Source organism: Podarcis filfolensis (genome assembly GCF_964270895.1).
Source record: "Podarcis filfolensis genome assembly, chromosome: 11".
Taxonomy (NCBI): domain Eukaryota; kingdom Metazoa; phylum Chordata; class Lepidosauria; order Squamata; family Lacertidae; genus Podarcis; species Podarcis filfolensis.
Genome location: NC_139613.1, coordinates 42,305,432 through 42,324,761, shown reverse-complemented (window position 1 = coordinate 42,324,761; position 19,330 = coordinate 42,305,432). Strand labels below are relative to the sequence as shown.

General features: G+C 44.3%; 1 protein-coding gene across 2 annotated transcripts in view; it reads left to right on the top strand.

Annotated features, from left to right (window-relative positions):
- Nucleotides 1–19,330, top strand: part of MCC (MCC regulator of WNT signaling pathway) — a 208,797-nt gene continuing 189,467 nt past the window's right edge. The window contains exon 1 of one of the 2 annotated variants that reach the window (XM_083576624.1): nucleotides 1–335. In XM_083576624.1, the coding sequence (XP_083432750.1) occupies nucleotides 181–335 (155 nt within the window). In that variant the 5' untranslated portion in view covers nucleotides 1–180. The remainder of the gene's footprint in view (nucleotides 336–19,330) is intronic. The other variant, XM_083576627.1, reaches the window with a different exon arrangement.

Here is a 19,330-nt window from a genome sequence, read left to right as displayed (position 1 = left end):
GTTTGCATTGTGTGGCCCTCGCGCTTTGTACGGCGGCAGGGCCGGGACGGATTTGAGCGCGCGCGCGCACACGCGGCTTGCGACTGAGGGAAGCACAGACGGAGAATTCCCAGGGACCGGACTTGTGTGGACGTTGCCACCGCCTCCGCCTCCTCCTCCTGCTCCCCTGGAGAAGAGCGCATGATGGCGGCAGCGGCCGCCCCGGCCGTGGTGGTGGAGGTGAGCCTGAGCAGCACCGCGAGTAGCAGCAGCGACACTTCCAGCACGGGCGAGGAGGAGAGGATGAGGCGCCTCTTCCAGACCTGCGACGGCGACGGCGACGGCTTTATCAGCAGGTAACCGCAGCCGCTGGGGCAGCCGGTTGCTCTCTCTCTGCGCGCGCGCGCTCGCGCACACCCGCCGAAAAAGTGGCAGTTCAACTTCTGAGCAAGTTTCTCAGATGCGAGTTGCGCTTCATGCACGACGGAGGTGCAGGGGAGGTGCCCCCGGACAGACCGACAGACAGACAGATGGACGCTTCTTGGGCAGGGGGGTCAGCAGGGTGGATCAGCATCACACCCAGGGTAGCGTGCTGGCCAACCACACAAATATTTTATTGGTTTTTAAAGAGATACAAATACAATTGCCATCACACACTTAGCCAGCAGTACAGCTAATTGTGTTTGTTTTATCCATTGTCTCTAGACCCGTGGTTCCCAACGCGAGGCACATCCCCCACAGGGGAGCAATTTGATTTTTAAGAGGGACAGTTTGGAAATTTATTTAGACCAAGTTAATGGCCTTTTAGGCTTTCTCCACATGAATAGCACAGTGGTACCTCGGGTTACATATACACTTCAGGTTGCATACGCTTCAGGTTACAGACTCCGCTAACCCAGAAATAGTACCTCAGCTTAAGAACTTTGCTTCAGGATGAGAACAGAAATCGTGCTCCGGCGGTGCGACAGTGCAGCGGCAGCGGGAGGCCCCATTAGCTAAAGGGGTACCTCAGGTTAAGAACAGTTTCAGCTTAAGAACGGACCTCCAGAACGAATTAAGTACTTAACCTGAGGTACCACTGTAGTTCACTTTTTGAATAATAAGAATTATATGTCTATGGGGGGGGGGTCAGGATTTTAGAGATGCTTAGGTGGGGCATGGCCAAAAAAAGGTTGGGAACCACTGCTCTAGACATACACTTTACACTTTCAGTATTCAAACATATTACTTGGCGTAACCCTTACACTGAGAATATTGACCAGTTGGTATAGGAAGGTCTTGTTTTTGGTCATTAATATAGTTAAAGAGAGGGGTCCACGTTTCTTGGAAGGTGTCTATTCGTTACACCTTTAATTTCCCTCCTTTATCTGGCGAGATGCTCAGACATTGCTGTATCCCAGATATTATTTTCCCATATGTTGACGGGTATTTCAGTCTGGTTCTTCCGTTGCTGAGCTATCGCTAATCCTGCTGTGGTCAGGAAGAAGCCTACTAGTTTGCCTGTGGCGTGCCGGCCTTTCTGGCAAGGTAGTCGCTGTGACTCTGGAAGCCTTCCTATAGAAATCGGTGGTTAAATCTTTCGGAAGAAACTTCTACCCAGCAAGTTATTCCTCTCCTCTTTTTTTTGTTATTGTGGTGTCAGGCAGTTATGTTCTTTGCCCTGGAAACTCCTGAATGCATAAGTGCTGATTATAGCTGCATAGTGGTGTGGACTCCAGGCGTTCTGTTTGCGCCCCGAGGCACTTTCTCCTTCATTACGACTGTGCATGCTGAGCTGTAGTTCAAATTAAGCTGAGCTGGTAGTATTAGGTTCATTTGCACCAATGCTGAGGGAGCAGGTTGAAAGGAGAAGGCAGCTTTTCAATTTCAGTGTTACACACAAATGTGAAGGCCCTTGTGCTCAGCTCGGGAACTTGCTTTAGCTTGGCATTGTGGCAGCAGTAGCGGTTCACACCCTGCTGCCAGCCAGGGAGAAGGCGGGGTCTACATTTCCTGTTCCCGGTTGTCCAATAACTGACCCCCCCCCTTGCTAAAGGGCTTGAGACTGCATGATCAGGGATGGGGGTGAAGTACCTGGGAACCTCTGGATTTCCTTGGACTCCAGCTCCCATTGGCATCAACAAGCATAGCCAGTGACCAAGGGTGATGAGAATGGTAGTGCAATAACATCTGGAAGTCAATGGGTTTCTGGTAGCTGGTCCAGAACATCTCAGGATGCTTTGGTGGAGCTAAAAGGAGTGAAAGACTTGATAATGGTTGTGTTGACCCCTGATGTGGTTGTGTTGATGATCTTATCTAAATGGATGACACTTTGGAAGAAATAGAAACAGAAGGGGTTTTTTTTAGAGGGTACCTGTATATAACACTTGTGAATAATGACTTTCATACAGAGTGTGCACAGCTGCAGGTAGCACTTCCAGCCAAGGTAGCATGGGCATAGCCGGGGGGGGGCAGGGGGGGCAGCTGCTACCCCTGAGATCAAGTAAAATATTAGAAATACTCAACTGACCAATCACATTGGTTCTGCCCTCTAACAAAAGTCCTCCCCCCCCCCCAACAAAAGTCCTTGCTACACCCATGCAAGGTGGATAGTATACAGTACATGTTATTTCATTTGTTCACATGCATTGTTTTCCCTCTAGTGGGAAGAAGCAAAACAAAATTCCTATAAACACTCCCCCAGGAGGTCTCTCCAATTCCACTATGTGTATTTCTGTGACATGTTTATGGTGGGGTGCGGGGGAGGGAAATGTCATGTTTTTACAGGCCCCAATGAATAAAAGCCACAGTTCTACTTACAGCTTGTCTGATTTTCATAGATCATAGAATCAAAGAGTTGGAAGAGGGACCCTGAGGGTCATCTAGTCCAACCCCCAACAATGCAGGAATCTGGCCCACAGACGTCTCTGGGTGGGCTTGAACCTCCAACCTTCTGGTTAACAGCCAGATGCACTGAACGATTGTGCTACCTGAGGTGCTATGTAGGGCTAGTTTTAAGATACATGTTTTTAAAATGTTTGGAAATTGATAGATGGTATTATGTAAGGGAAATTATATTTGTGTGTATGTGGTTAAGCTGTCAACACATAGTTGTTGGGTTTTGTGGATTACCGTATTGGCCTGAATATGAGCCACACTTTAACTTTTCATAGTCAGAATGTGGGGGGCCACATTCCGACTGTGAAAAGTTGAAGTGTGGCTTATATTCACAACTTTATGGTATGCAGCCATGGGGGCAAACAGCGCCAGGAGCGCAGCAAAGTGGAGCCCGCCCCTTGCATAGTCCCTCACCCTCTCCCCCAAGGTGGGGAAGGGAGAGGGTGAGGAAGCGGAAAGGCGGAAACACAGCCCCCCCCCCTGCGCATATGTAGCCAGGAGCAGCGAGAAATGGAGCAGCTTATATTTAGGTATTTTTTATTTCCCCCACTCCAATTTTAAAGGCGTAGCTTATATTTGAGTTTGGCTTATATTTGGGCCAATACAGTAGTTATTGGGCCAGGAGGTGTAGTGTCCATCTCTTGCCACTAGTACACCACATACATCTTTGTAACTCGCCCTTAGTATTGTAATAGTGTTTCCACATATGCTGATGGTTTTAAATGGACATTTTGCTTATCTGAAACATCTCCATTGTCAAACATACGAGTACAATATTTGCTTTTGCAAGTTTGGAAGGCATAATCCTCTTAACATGCATTCCATATCTTCTTGGGTATTGAAATGGTTCCCTGGTTATAATCTGGAGGTTAACTCAGATGTTCAGATTTGTCCAAGGCAAGAACCCTAAAGGCAGTAAAGACAAGGTCAACATTTTGCATGCCATTCACTTATGATTGGATTAGGTGCTGGGATAAACCAAGGTATTACCCTGGCTCCATAAATATAGAGAGAATGGACAGTCAATGTACATCCTTCACGCAGTGCTCTAATGCCCAGTTGTTCTTGATGTTAACACACATAATCTCTTCTTGTACTATGGCAGGGATGTCCAGCTCCCAAGAGACTGCGATCTACTTATAGAATAAAAACTGGCAACGATCTACCCCTTTTTGGGGGTTTCAAGTCAAAGTTGTTGAGCTTTTTTAGGGAGGAAAGTACAGTGGACATGATCCATTCTGGGGTGCCATTTGCACCCCGAAAAGTCCACAACTAGAGCGGTGCTTCTGTGCAAGCGCGGAGTGAAATAGAGTGCTTCTGCTCATGCGCAAAGCATGCAGAACGCTTCTACGCACACACACACAGCGAAACCCTGGTCATGGCCGCAGCAGAAGCTGCATGCTAGCTTAACTCCTTGTTTCCAGATGCAATCCTTTAGGCTTGGCTTTGCTCTGCAGTAAATAGTTCAGACATCTGTATGTTTAATTGGGAAAAGAGAAACATAAAACCTATAAATGCCCAACTTCTGGAGCACCAATGAACCAGTAAATCCTAGATAGACCACCAACAGTCACAGTGAACAGTTCAAGAGTGACTGGAATGCCTTTTCTTTTAAATGTGCAATTTACTCTGTGGGTTATGAATATTTAAATTTTTTTAAAAATCAGTTCTATCATTCATGCAGCTCTGAAATTAATTTAGCCTTCTTTTGTCATTTCCCTACCATTTGTGAAGCTGCTTCTTGGCCACCAGAGCCAGCTGAGGGAAGAACTGCATTTTATTCTTTTGGTAAAGGCAAGCACTTTTCCATTGCACATGTCTTCCATTTAGTGTATGGCGACAAGTTAGTGCAGAATGCAGTTGTTAGGCTCGTAACTGGGGCAGAGCAGTGGAACCATGTGTCGCCAGTCCTGAAAATGCTTCAATGGCTGGCAGAGAGCTACCAGGCCAAATTGAATGGGTTAGTACTAGCATATCAAGTCCTAAATCAGGCATAGGCAAACTTGGCTCTCCAGATGTTTTGGGACTACAACTCCCATCATCCCTATCTAGCAGGACCGGTGATCAGGGATGATGGGAATTGTAGTCCCAAAACATCTGGAGGGCTGAGTTTGCCTAAGTAAAGGTAAAGGGACCCCTGACCATTAGGTCCAGTTGTGACCGACTCTAGGGTTGCGGCGCTCTCTCGCTTTATTGGCCGAGGGAGCCGGCGTACAGCTTCCGGGTTATGTGGCCAGCATGACTAAGCTGGTTCTGGCGAACCAATGCAGCACAGGGAAATGCTGTTTACCTTCCCGCAGGAGCGGTACGTATTTATCTACTTGCACTTTGGTGTGCTTTCGAACTGCTAGGTTGGCAGGAGCAGGGACCGAGCAACGGGAGCTCACTCCGTCACGGGGATTTGAACCAGCGACCTTCTGATCGGCAAGTCCTAGGCTCTGTGGTTTAACCCACAGCGCCACCCGCGTCTGAGTTTGCCTATGCCTGTTCTAAGTGGCTTGAAACCTGAGTACCTCAAAGAGTGCCTCCTGCAATATCAACCATCTATGACCCAACTTTATTGGTGGTGGTGGTGCCACTGGTAGCTGCCCAGTTGGCAGTGACTTGTGGTAGTGCCTTTTCAGTGGTGGCTCCCTGTTTGTGGAATGCCTTCCCTAGTGAGGTGTCATTATTGACTTTATTTTGGGAGAGGGAATTAAAACAGCCCCAAGATCACTGGTTGCGAATGTTTTTTCATAGTTTTAAAGAGTGTTTTAAAACTGTTCTTGGTTGTAGCTCTTTCTAAACATTTTACCATTACTTGGGTTCCTTCAGGAGGAAGGGTAGGATATAAATCGAATAATATATATTTGCATACATAATGAAGTTATATGGAGGCTCAGCTGTGGGAACCCTTTGCTGCGCATTAAACTGAAAACTCTTTAAATACTTGCTGGGTAGCAGAGCCACACATGGAGAGGAAAAGAGTACCTCCTGAGAGAACAATTAATTGTCAGTCTATGAATAGTTAGCCTGACATTTTAAAATGGCAGATAAAAGGATAATTGCTGGCTGATACTGGATGGGAATTAAATTTGGCAGTGGAATATAATTTGGAACTCATCTAGTCAAATGGCATACATTATACTTTCCTACCAGAATACAGACATTTTTGTAACTAAATTACCAAAATGCAATAATGTCTGTTTAAAATTCAAATACTGTAGTGCACAGCAGTAATGTTTTTGGCAATTGGTGTTTTTTTTTAATACATAAAAAGTGATGGCAGCAAAAATGATAAACAGTTGTTATTTATTTATATCCTGCCTTTTCCCTCATAGTTGGGAGTTGAAAAGCTTTGCTGGGGAAATCAACCTGTGGAGAGATGGTTTAAAAGTCTCTTCCTCCCACTGAATGTTCAAGGAATGTTCCGTGGCAAGTACATTTATGCACTCGCAAGAAAGGCCTTTAGGAGATTGGAACTTCACACAACTCGCTTTCATGTATGTAAGAGACATTCTAGCTGTGATTGCAAATAATAATAATAATAATAATAATAATAATAATAATAATAATAATAATAAAGCTAGTATCCTGATTGTAAAATGACAAGACTACTGCAGAAACTGAGAAGTTTCTTGGGAAACAATTCAGTATTGAATAGAGTTACTGGAACTCTTAGGGAAAATGCCTCTGCTTCTGAACTGTTGTTTAGTTTAAAGATGGTTTTGCTCACATGGGTTGTGTGTATTGCTTGCTTAAAATGGACGTGCTAGGCATTGCTCTGAAGAGTTGACTTTTCTCTCAATGGTCTTGCCACCCTATGATTTAGACCAGTGTTTTCCAAACTTGGGACTCCAGCTGTTTTGGGACTACAGTTCCCATCATCCCTGACCACTGGTCCTGCTAGCTAGGGATGATGGGAGTTGTAGTCCAAAATCAGACAGAGACCCAAGTTTGGGAAACCCTGCTCTAGACACTGGAGGGGATAGTGAGTCTCCCATTCTGGCAATTAGGAGATAGGCTCTTTGTAATGGTTCTAGGGGTTGCTCGTGCGTAAGTTGCCGCCACTCCTGGCTAGGTTACCTGGTTGAACCCTTTCTGTCTGGACAGCCTCTCTCTTCGTGGCTGTCTCAGTCACTGGCAGAATCCGTCAGTGGGCGTTTCTTGAACTTCTTCCAGCAAAGAAGTTCTTTGACGCCAAGTCTCCTCCTACTCTCCCTGCGTGGAGGTCTTCTGCGCAGGGAGGGTGTGGGCAGCGGAGTACCCATGCTCCCCCCGCTGGTCTCCGGCAAGGAGTCCTGGAGCCTCCTCTCCGATTCCCCCATCTGCCCCCCTTCCGCACTGGTGTTACGCTGATTTCCTTCCCCAGCAGATGGGCTGCCTCTCTCCCTACTGGGACCCTCTCCGGCATCCCCCCAGAGCCTTCCCTCCGCCTCTGGCTCCAATGGCAGTTCCCTGACAGCTCTTCCTCCCTAAGGCAAGCTTTCTCTTGTATTTACAATGAACAGATAAAGGTTCCAGGGCAGTTCCAGTGAATGAATTCTTCTGTGTCCTGGAATCAGGTGTTTGGGTTTTCCTTTCTCCCTTCTCTGTTCTCTGCTTTCCTTTGTGGCCCTTGTCCACCTTGTTTCGCGGGTTAGTGGTTTGCTTCTTGCAAGCTCACACATGTAATTTTAATAGGCAACCTGAATGCTGAAGCATGTGCTCCAATCCAAGATATAAGCTAGTGTCAGAAACGTTGAAAACATGACATTATTGCACAGGACAGTTCTGTTTTGCGTCATAATTATTTTTACAGATTTGCAAAATTGCTTTCCCAGATTTTTCTGTAAACTTTTGTAAGCCTTAAATTTGTGTTCAGTCATGTATGCATGTGTAAGATAAGGTCTCTAATTAGAAAGTCAGGCCATGTTAATTGCCAATGGTATAGGAGAGTACAGTAATGATCCCAGTTCACAATTGTGTTTTATAATTTGCTTTGTGTACTCTACATATGCTTTGTTTTTTGAAATTGCTAAGAGATATGCTTTATTTTTACTTGAGGCAGAGAGCATTTATTTGCAACTGCACAGCAGCATAATGTTGGAACATGCAACGGTAACATGTTAACTTTAATTTCACTATATTATAAGGTTATGCTGTTGACCATTTCCTTAATTCGGAGTCCCCCCAAAATAAGTGTCGTCTTATACACAGGTGTGTGTTATACACAAAAAAATACGGTAACTATGTAGAGGGCAGTGGGATAATGTATTGGCAACTGTGACTACTTAGGGGTCTAAAATGGATACTTTTTTTTTTTTTTGCTTTCCTTTCACATATTGTTACAACTGTTATTTTATAGTCCAGACCAACAGGGGCAGCAGGAAATATGAGAGAAGTGATGACCGGCTTCACAGTTTTCCCCATATTGTAGTGTTTTTTTACATAGCACACAGACACACATTGTGATATATCTCCGTGTCAAATATTATGAAAACATTATCGCTTTGTTGATTTCAAACTGATTTTGGACTATGTATTGATACATTGCCTAGCCCTAGTGGGGATGATTGGGTTTTTTTTAGCTGGGTCATGCCAGTGTAAGTAGATAAATATGTACTACTGCAGCAGGAAGGTAAACGGCGTTTTCATGCACTCTGGTTTCCGTCACGGTGTTCCGTTGCACCAGATGCAGTTTAGTCATGCTGACCACATGATCTGCAAAGCTGTCTGTGGACAAATGCCAGCTCCCTCAGCCTGAAAGCGAGATGAGCGCCACAACCCCATAGTTGCCTTTGACTGGACTTAACCATCCAGGGGTCCTTTACCTTTTCCTCTATTGGTATTTTTTAGCTGGGTCATTGTGTATGATGTTTCTAGATGACCTTAGAGCAGCCATCCTTACTTGTTGCCCTCCGTACATTGTTTGGAACGACAGCTTCCACAAGACATAGACTACTATTTATTTATTTAACAAAACTGGTGTGCCACTTTATAATAGCATCAACCGTTGTCTAAGCAGTTTACGAAAAACAGTATAGAATATTCATACAAAAGTACTGATAAAATCAACAGACTTAAAAAACAAATGTGCACAATAAAGTTCCATATCTGAGTAGGATGGCTTAATTTTTTATTTTTTTTAAAGCAGGCATTGGAAATGGCAAAGGGACCTGTCTAAAACTAAATAGGAAGGGAGTTCCAGAGAAATTGTGCTGGCACACTAAAAGATGGATTTCTTACAAGTGATTTCTTACATGAACATGATATAGCGCTTGTCAAAGTGTCAGTTCCGCAGATGGAAGCAGGAGAGTGGCCGCGTGTGGCTTTAGGCAGTCTTTCAAGTCAGCTGCTGATGGTTTTGTATGTTAATAGAAACACCTTGAGTTTGACCTAGTAACCAGTCGGCAGCCAGTGCAGCGGGAGTGTAATACTCAAAAGCTTGCCCACTATTTTGTGGTATTGGTTGGCCTAATGTATTGGGATAGGGGAGCTGGGGCATCTGGCAATCAATGTGTCCCTTTAGTTCCAGATAGTACATGGGTAGATGAGTCTTTAAAAGCCCGGGACACAAATTTTAACAGCCCTCTAGCGGCTATGGTGGCTCATTCACCAGGAGCAACATATTGAGCGTTAACTCTGGATTCTGGAACTAAGCTTCCTGATGTATGTTGTGCTCTAGGAGGCTTAGCTTGGTCATAATCGTGTATACAGAGTCACTTAAGAGCCAAACAGAATTAGATAATGAATATTAGTAAATGGAATTCAGGTTGGAAGCTTTGCACATCTGGTAGGAAAAATTGATGTGCTGCAATAAAATTGCTCAGGCGTTCTTAATTGTCTGCTTCACAGTTCCTGGTGATATTGGTAGGACTTTAGAAATATAGTTAGGTTAAATTAATGGTTCACCGAACAGAATTTTGAGCAGGGGAGAGCACAAAAAATAGAGAGGCTAGGACTATGAGTAAGACTTGGTGACTTGATGTTTCTGTGAATGCTTTTCTGCACCTAGAACCCATGCTTTTGTTAATTCAGATTAAGGAAACAGAGCTACCACAGAGTATACATTGCACAGTGTTGCTAGGCAGACCTAGACTGCAGGGTAGGTAATTAAGTGGTAAATTGTGATCATTCGACTGTCGTCCATAAGGAGCAACTTGTGGGGAAGCAAACTGGACATACCAGCTTGCTGTCGGAGGAACCCCTTTGGAGGTCCGTGGTTGTAACAAACCTAGATTCTAGTCACAGTGGTGAGCTTCATTTTTCCACAAAAGGCTTCTAACAAGGATGTAGGAAAGCTAACAGTGAGAGGATGCTGCATGGAATAAAAAGGATTCCTGAGTAATCTTTCTAATGTAAAGTGTCACATTTTTTGTGATTCTTTTAAAGATCAAGGATATAATGAGTGAATGGTGGGGAGAAAGAGAGTGATTAGGTATTAGGTGTGTTCAGTTACTACAGTGTTAACAAGCGACGCGGGTGGCACTGAGGGCCAAACCACTGAGCCTCTTGGGCTTTCCGATCAGAAGGTCGGCGGTTTGAATCCCCGTAACGGGGTGAGCTCCCATTGCTCAGTCCCAGCTCTTGCCAACGTAGCAGTTCGAAAGCATGCCAGCGCAAGTAGATAAATAGGTACCGCTGCGGCAGGAAGGTAAATTGCGCTTCCGTACACTCTGGCTTACGTCACGGTGTTCCGTTGTGCCAGAAGTGGGTTAGTCATGCTGGTCACATGACCCGGAAAGCTATCTGTGGACAAACGCCGGCTCCCTCGGCCTGAAAGCGATGTAAGCGCCACAAACCCATAGTCACCTTTGACTGGACTTAACCGTCAAGGGGTCCCTTACCTTACCTTACAGTGTTTAATAACTTAACTAAAAGTTGCAATCCTATAAACACTTTGCTGGGTGGAAGTAAGTTCTTTTGAATTCAACAGGTCTGTCTTTTGAGGAGAATTGTATAGGATTGCACTGTGAAGCTTCAATTAATTTAAAAGTTGCACCTGTTTGATTAGGCAACAGATTAAAAAGAAAGCACATTGCTGTATTTTTTTAATGCAAGTGCTTACAAAAGCTGCTGATGGCAAGCTCTATCTATTCTTAAGAGGTATTCCCTCCACCTTTTGTCCTACAGGACTGCTGTGTCAAGAGAAGTGTTTGAAACTCCCATTGTTCTAGGCGCATTTTGCGACAGGGAATTTCATTAGTGTGAGCAGTTTCTGAGCTCTGGGTGCAGTACTGCACCTAAGATTTCAGATTAAAACTGCAGAGTGGAAGGAAAGGAGGACCTTTTTCTGCCTCCCCACTTCCAGCTACTCTCTGAAGACTGGAGAAGAGACCCTCTTAAGAATATTAGGGGGGTGGGCAGGGGAAGGACTAGACCATGTGAAAACTGCAGTTCATTCATTTTCAGCTTTGTATTCTTGTTATATTGGGACGCGGGTGGCGCTGTGGGTTAAACCACAGAGCCTAGGACTTGCCGATCAGAAGGTCGGTGGTTCGAATCCCCGCGACGGGGTGAGCTCCCGTTGCTCGGTCCCTGCTCCTGCCAACCTAGCAGTTTGAAAGCACGTCAAAGTGCAAGTAGATAAATAGGTACCGCTCCGGCGGGAAGGTAAACGGCGTTTCTGTGCGCTGCTCTGGTTCACCAGAAGCAGCTTAGTCATGCTGGCCACATGACCCAGAAGCTGTACGCCGGATCCCTCGGCCAATAAAGCGAGATGAGCGCCGCAACCCCAGAATCGGTCACGACTGGACCTAATGGTCAGGGGTCCCTTTACCTTTACCTATTCTTGTTATAAAAAAAGCACGCCTAGACATTCCGTTGTTGCGCCCACAACCTAGGTTTAAGGTACCATTTAGCTCCTAGCTTTCATCTCAGTTTCTAACACTGGTCAAGAGATTGTTGGCATCTGTTAACTGATACTATGCAGTGGGTTGATGACATCAAAAGGTAATTGTGATGGTACGCCAACAAACAACCTACTACACAGTTTTAACTGTCTCTGTGATGACCACCTTCCAACAACTCTGGGCTCTGGGTGTGTGTGAGAAGCAGGATCTTGGTGCCAAGGCCTGGACACTTGACCTATGCCTTTTCACTTGACTACCTGTATGGTCCCTATGTGCACAAAAACTGTTTGAAACCTGAAAATAGTAGGGTTTCCATGCTGTAGTTTGTATGTGCATAAGGACCACACAGGTGGTCTAGTAAATGTGTTTAGTTTGCGATGGGTTTAGACTTGCCTCCCCAGGTTTACTGTACAGGAAAAGGCATTGTGAACTTGTGAAGAAACCTGTTTGAATTGATGTGTGTAGCACAGAGAGCTAACATTTATGAGCTTTTAGCGATTTCACGGTCTGTGCGTCAGATTTTAGCATACAGGTTTAGAGATGGTGTTTTAACCAAATTTTATTTTTTAAAAAAGAGTCTCTTGCAGTTTAAATAGGTGATCTTATTCCTGTATGATGCCACTGAAAGGAGTAATTTCACATTTTTATGATAATTGTTACATAGCTTGCTGGAGGAAGAAGGATTACTCTTGTGTGCTGATAACCTGAGAAATGGTTTTACATTGCCTCCTTATGGTTTCTAATATATTTGTACAGATTCTTATTTCACATATTTCAGTTTGTCACTAGATACCGTATTTTTTGCTCTGTAAGACTCACTTTTTCCCTCCTAAAAAGTAAAGGGAAATGTGTGTGCGTCATATGGAGCGAATGCAGGCTGCGCAGCTATCCCAGAAGCCAGAACAGCAAGAGGGATTGCTGCTTTCGCTGCACAGCGATCCCTCTTGCTGTTCTGGCTTCTGAGATTCAGAATATTTTTTTTTCTTGTTTTCCTCCTGCAAAAACTAGGTGCGTCTTGTGGTCTGGTGCATCTTCTCGACCAAAAAATACAGTAATTTGTTTAAACCTATTTTGGAAGAGATTAGGGTAGTCACGTGTATTTTATCCGCATGTCTTTTCCTTCTCCATTTTACAGCTCGCATTGAGTTTGAACAGGACTTTCCTTACAAATGACCTCAGTTTCCTTGGTCAGGATCTGATAAGCCCAGAAATGATACAGATAAGGCGGGTTCAGCGCTCGCCCACCTGTCCATCCAACCTCTGCTGAAAAACCTCCAAGGAAGGAGAGTCCATAACCTCCCGAGGGAGACAGTTCCACTGTCGAACAGCTCTTACTGTCAGAAAGCTCTTTCTGATGTTTGGTTGGAATCTCTTTTCTTGTAACTTGAAGCCATTGGTTTGGGTCCTACCCTCCGGAGCAGGATAAAACAAGCATGCTCCCTCTTCCACAAGACAGCCCTTAAAGTATTTGATTGTCTGAACATGGCCAGTATCAGCATTTGCACTCTTTTGAGCCTTCCAGCTGATCAAGGCAGAAGCTTCTGAAATACAATGCAACCCTTGTTTTATTTTGGATTGCTTCCATTTTCTGAGTTCAAAGATTGCTTTCCCCTTCATGTGGGCCTCATGCCAAACATTTTTGTCTGAGGAGCCTTCCTTAGCAAGTGTAAATTGGGACTAATAAGAAGGAGGAAAGCCTTCCAAGATGCAGAGAATTGTAATGAAACCTTCCCCTCCCTCCTTCCATTTTTAAAAAAGTAAACAAGGGGTAAAGAACAAATTAAAGTCATAATGCACTTCATTGAACATTTCAAGCAGGACGGGTGGTGGCAGGGATGTCCAGACAAGCCTGTGAAATTGGTTTGGAAAGAACTACTTGAATACCTGTAAGCTCTCTCTACTGTTGCTGAGAGTATTCATGTGCATCTGACAGAAGTAGCAGCGAAAATAGGGACTATCTCCTTTGTTTAGTGGCTGTTCTCTGGGTGTTAATTAGCACGGTTCATCTTAATGAGAACACTTGCCACCTAATTCCTGCTGATACTTTTATTGGGAGCTAAATTTTAAAATATGCAAAGCACATTTGCACAATCTCAGTAAAGGTGGCAAGAAATTTAGAACATTAAATTATATATTAAAAAAGGGTTAACCGTAATAATAAGAAAATGCTACCCTCCGAAATTAAAACTTGGCTCATGAGAACATTAACTGTGAAGTGAAATTGGTATGGTTTTGCCAAATAAAATTCAATACAGCAATTGCTATAAGAAAGATTTACATTTTTTAAAAAGACATAAATCTGATGATAGCAGATTAAGAGCATTTTGGTAACCCTGTGCTTTTTTTTCTTAATGAATTACTCACTCACCCCAAACCGAACTGTCACTATGGAACACCTAGAACACGGGTGTCAAACACAAGGCCCGCGGGCCGAATCCGGCCCGCCAGACCTCATCATGTGGCCCGTGTAGCTAGTCCATCGATCCAAGACCTCCCCCCTCCCCGCCTTTACCTTAGTTTCCCCTTTGCAAGGCCCACGTAGGGGCGGGGTGGGGCGGGGGGAGGCAGCGGCTAGAGCTGCTGCCGGGTCCTTCGAAGCCGGATACGCAACGTTCGAAAGGGGCGGAGCTCCTCGGCGCGCGGCCAATAGGGAGGAGGGTAGGGAGGAGGAAGAGGAGTGGCTTAAGACCTTGTGAATGGGGAGGGTGTCAAGCTGGTTTTGTTCCCTTGGAATATATTTTTTTTTAAAGAATTGGAAGGAGCCCAAATGGTCATTTAGTCTTACCCCCTGCAATGGGGGAGTGGGTGGAGGCTGGTCTCCCTGTATAGATGCAATCAAATCATGTAGCATGTGTTTTGGCTGGAAGTAAGTGAAGAAGCTACCTTCTGTAACCTTACTCAGGAGTAAGAGACATAGGGGGCTTACTCCCAGGTAAGCGGATCTAGGATTGTAGGCTTACACAGAACAAGTCCTTCAAAAAGGTGCTGGCTGCAACCCGTAACATAGGGTACTCCACTGAGCACAGGGGAGCTAGTTATTACTTACATTATTACAAAAAACAGTAATAATTGAATGCAGTGACAATAATTTATGATAATAAAGAGTGGACACATAGTCCTACAGATACAACCGGCCCTTTCAGGGTGACCAAACTGCTGATGCGGCCCCCGATGAATTTGAGTTTGACACCCCTGACCTAGAAGAAAGTTATTTTTAAAAATTTGATAATCAGAGAAATATGTTAAAATATTAATTACTATATTGCTTCGCCTTTGTTTTATGTTACAATTCCCATCATCCATGACCATTGGTTCTGTTAGCTAGGGATGATGGGAGTTGTAGTCCAAAACAATTAGAGACCCAAGTTTGGGAAGCCCTGATTTAAATTGACTACAATATTATGTTATGTATATTTTGTGAAGGAATAAAATTGTTTTGTTAAAGTATATAGCTGGTGTAGTTTGATCATAGGGGATTGTGAGCAACACAAGGAACCCTACATCCTTGCCTTGGGCCTTTTAGTCAATCTACAGTAGAGTGCTGCTGCTCTATATTCAGTAGGTGCTGGCAGTTGTCAGGGACCGTGCTGAGGAGGGCTGCACTGAGGAGGAATGGCGGGAGCCTTCTTCTTCCCCTTCCCCTCCCCCTGCTCCTGATCAGGATCCTGAATCTTCCCAGGAGCAGGAGGATAGTATAGATTTGGAACAGTGGTTTGCAGAGGGACATAGTTCAGAAGGCAGAAGCTAGGAAATACTGGATGGGGAACAGCTAGGAGAAGAAGCACTGGGGGGGGGGGCTAACAGATTCACTGTCTTTGGAAAGCATTCCTCCGCTCAGCCCAAGGACAAGAAGAGCTGATAAGGTGGAAGAACAGAAAGCACAGAGATTACGAGCTTTTTTTCAAACTATAGCCCGGTCCCAACAGTGTCTGAGGAACTGTTGTGAACTGGCAGTGAACTGGCCCCCTGTTTAAAAAGTTTGAGGCCCCTGTTCTAGAGGCTGTCACAGGGCTGTTTCACATGCTAAGGAGGTTCTTACATGGAAGTCAAGGTCTCCCTGAATGCAGTCGGGTTGTTCTTTTATAAATAGGACCTAAATAATAAATCCTTAAGCCAGTTTGACGATGTTGTTTTCGTGGATAGGATTCCCACTGTGTTTATGTTGCAAAATTTTGATCTTCTACTCTGCTGCAGACTTCCCAAGAGCCTTCTAAATGTCTGCATCACAGAGAATTGAAGCTATTTTAACTTGCCAGTATCTCTTTGATCAATTAATAGTGTTAGAAATGAATCTGTCTCATCGTACTCCTATTAGCATTGGGACTTTTCCCAGAGTAACAGCTGGTGGTTGAAATACGTTGCAGCAGGAACCTTGCCATATTTCACATTCTTTGACTTCTCTTTGAGGGAGTCCTGTCTTAGTAGTGGGGAAAGCCACTGAGGTTTCAGCTTTCATGTTTGTCTTTCGGTTTTCATTTCTTATCGCTTAGCAAGAATGTTATGTTGGCTTAACCATCTTGTAGTTCTGGGATCTTTAATTGGATACTGCTATGCAAGTTCTTTTAAAATAAGAGCTAATTTCCTGAAAGAGGCAAATTAGCTTTGATTTGCTCCCCCCAGCCCCACATGCTCAAATGAGTCGAAAACACTTTCTGTGTCACTAAATCAGCAAGGTTAATGGACACTGAGTGAACCAGATATGCAGTAAATCTATGAGTACATTCCACTACATTAATACTGGAGTTTTAAAAAATATATGAATGATATACAGTGACTGACAGTCTTGGCAGTGTGGAAGATTATAAAGCCAGTGCAATATTACATTTTGTGGCACGTAGCAGTAATACGTTGGAGGCCAGGAAATTGTTCCCCATGCTTATAGCTCTAGGCAGCTTAGGTTAATTGTTCCGAGCTAAGCTTTTCCGCATTGATATACTTTTCAGATGGGTTCTGATGTTGGGATGGATTTTAAGGGCTCCATAAACTTGTGTTAGAATTTAACTGAAAGGCAAGACTTTGAAACCCACACACAGTACAGTGGTACCTCTGGTTACATACGCTTCAGGTTACAGACTCCGCTAACCCAGAAATAGTGCTTCAGCTTAAGAACTTTGCTTCAGGATGAGAACAGAAATCGTGCTCCAGCGGTGCGGCAGCAGCAAGAGGCCCCATTAGCTAAAGTGGTGCTTCAGGTTAAGAACAGTTTCAGGTTAAGAACAGACCTCCGGAACGAGTTAAGTACTTAACCCAAAGTACCACTGTACTAGTATAAGACCTAAAGGGTGATACTAAAAAGCACTGGCAAATAAAAAGTTATTCCCATAGTATCAAAAGGACACCAAAGTTATTCGGCAGTTGAACAGACTCCCACAAGAGGTGGTGGACCAGAGGTCAGCAAACGTTTCCAGCAGGGGGCCGGTCCACTGTCCCTCAGACCTTGTGGGGGGCCAGACTATATTTTTGGGGAAAAATGAATGAGTTCCTATGTCCCACAAATAACCCAGAGATGCATTTTAAATAAAAGGACGCATTCTACTCATGTAAAAACACACTGATTCCCGGACCATCCATGGGCCCGATTGAGAAGGCAATTGGGCCAGATTCGGCCCCTGGGCTTTAGTTTGCCTACCCATGTGGTGGACTCTCCTTCTCTGGAGGGTTTTCAGGAGAGGTTGGATGGCCATCTGTCCTGGATGCTTTCGTTGAGATAACTGCTGCTGAAAGTTGAACTAGATGACCCTTCCCTTCTATCTCAGCAATGCTATGATTCCATGAAGTTTTCAAGGCTTCTTGATGAAAAACTTGGAAATAATAGTGTTACGCTACCATTGGAAACCCCCCTCCCCCCACATCTAAAGTTGTTTTTGGCATGCATAGAGGAAATTCCTTCATTTTATTTGTAAGATTTTTTTTTAGCTGCCATAGGGTCACAGGGTGAGTTACAACAATATAATCATACCAGTAAAACAATTCCATACAAAGCTAGCATAGTGTAGGTTAAACAAAGCAGAAGAGCGAGGTCTCAGAAAAACACCTTAGCTGTCAAAGCCAAGGTAAAGTGTGCAGCAGAAGATATAAAGGGGGGGGGGCATGGTCCAGAAGTTCCCAGGAGCACCAGGTAGGACTGGAAGAGAAACCTCTCTGAAATCTTGGAGAGCCACTGAAAGTCAGTGCAGGCAATACTGAGATGGATCAGTAGTCTGACTGTATATAAAGCACCTTTCTGTAAAAGTGTTAGATACACCTCTGTGGAAAGGGAGCTGCACAACTTAAAGGCTACCACAAAGAGAGCCCATCTCCCAAGACACCATTCCCTGAATTTTTTGGGGTGGTGGAACTTCCACATCTGACTTGGTTTTATCTGCATGTATTGGTGTGGGTGGGACGTGGGTGGCGCTGCGGGTTAAACCACAGAGCCTAGGGCTTGCCGATCAGAAGATTGGCGTTTTGAATCCCTGCAACGGGGTGAGCTCCCATTGTTCAGTCCCAGCTCCTGCCAACCTAGCAGTTCGAAAGCACGTCAAAGTGCAAGTAGATAAATAGGTACTGCTCCGGCGGGAAGGTAAACGGCGTTTCTGTGTGGTGCTCTGGTTCGCCAGAAGCGGCTTAGTCATGCTGGCCACATGACCCGGAAGCTGTCGGCGGACAAACACCGGCTCCCTTGGCCTATAGAGAGAGAGATGAGTGCGCAACCCCAGAGTCAGTCACGACTGGACCTAATGGTCAGGGGTCCCTTTACCTTTACCTTTACTATTGGTGTGGGTTGTTTTCAGCTTTCAATCTTACGTTGTGTTTTTTTGCAGATTTGGTAATAGAAATGGCCAAAGGTTGTACCCATGTATACTGTGTGGTTCACAGAATTTGTAATATGTCATTTCGTGTTTGGGAGTGATTGTGTGGAGAGGAAAATGCCCACTGAATTGGTTGCAGTAGATATAGCTTTACTCTTAAAAAAGTCAGAACAGGGATTTGTTTGGATTTGAACAGCTGTTTGGATTTGTTGTATGATCACATTCCAGCCAAACAAATATTTAAGACACCCTTTTGTAGAACAGATCGGCATTAGAGTTTTGAAGTGGCTCAATAGAACATTATTATAATTTTATTTTATTTATTAAATTTTTATCCCACTGTTAACCCCAAAGGAGTCCAGGGCAACAAACAACAAAACTGCAAAAGAATACAATTAAAAGGAAAGGAAAGAAAAACATTTAGAAATAGTCACATATTCTCTCAGCTAATAATTTCAAGGTTTTAAAAGTAGGGCTGAAAATAATGCCAATATATTTCACATCTGACAAACCAATGCACCTCTTTGGTTTCAGATAGCAGCACATGGGTAGATGAGTGAAAAACCCGGGACACAAATTTTCACAGCCTTCTAGTGGCTATGATAGCTCATCTACCAGAAGTAATGTCTTTAGTGTTAACTCTGGAAGTGTATAATTGATTCTGACCAAACCAAGCCTCCTAGAGCACAATATACATCAGTTCGTTTTACTTCTACTTCTTTGTTTGTGTTTCACAACCTCTGTGTAGTCTTGGTCATTCTCAGTTGCAATGATCAAGGCACCTACAAACGCCAAAACATAAAGTACGGGTATGTAGTTTCTCAAGGGTTTGCTTTATATAGCTCTGCCAAGAAAGCACTGGAGTTTACC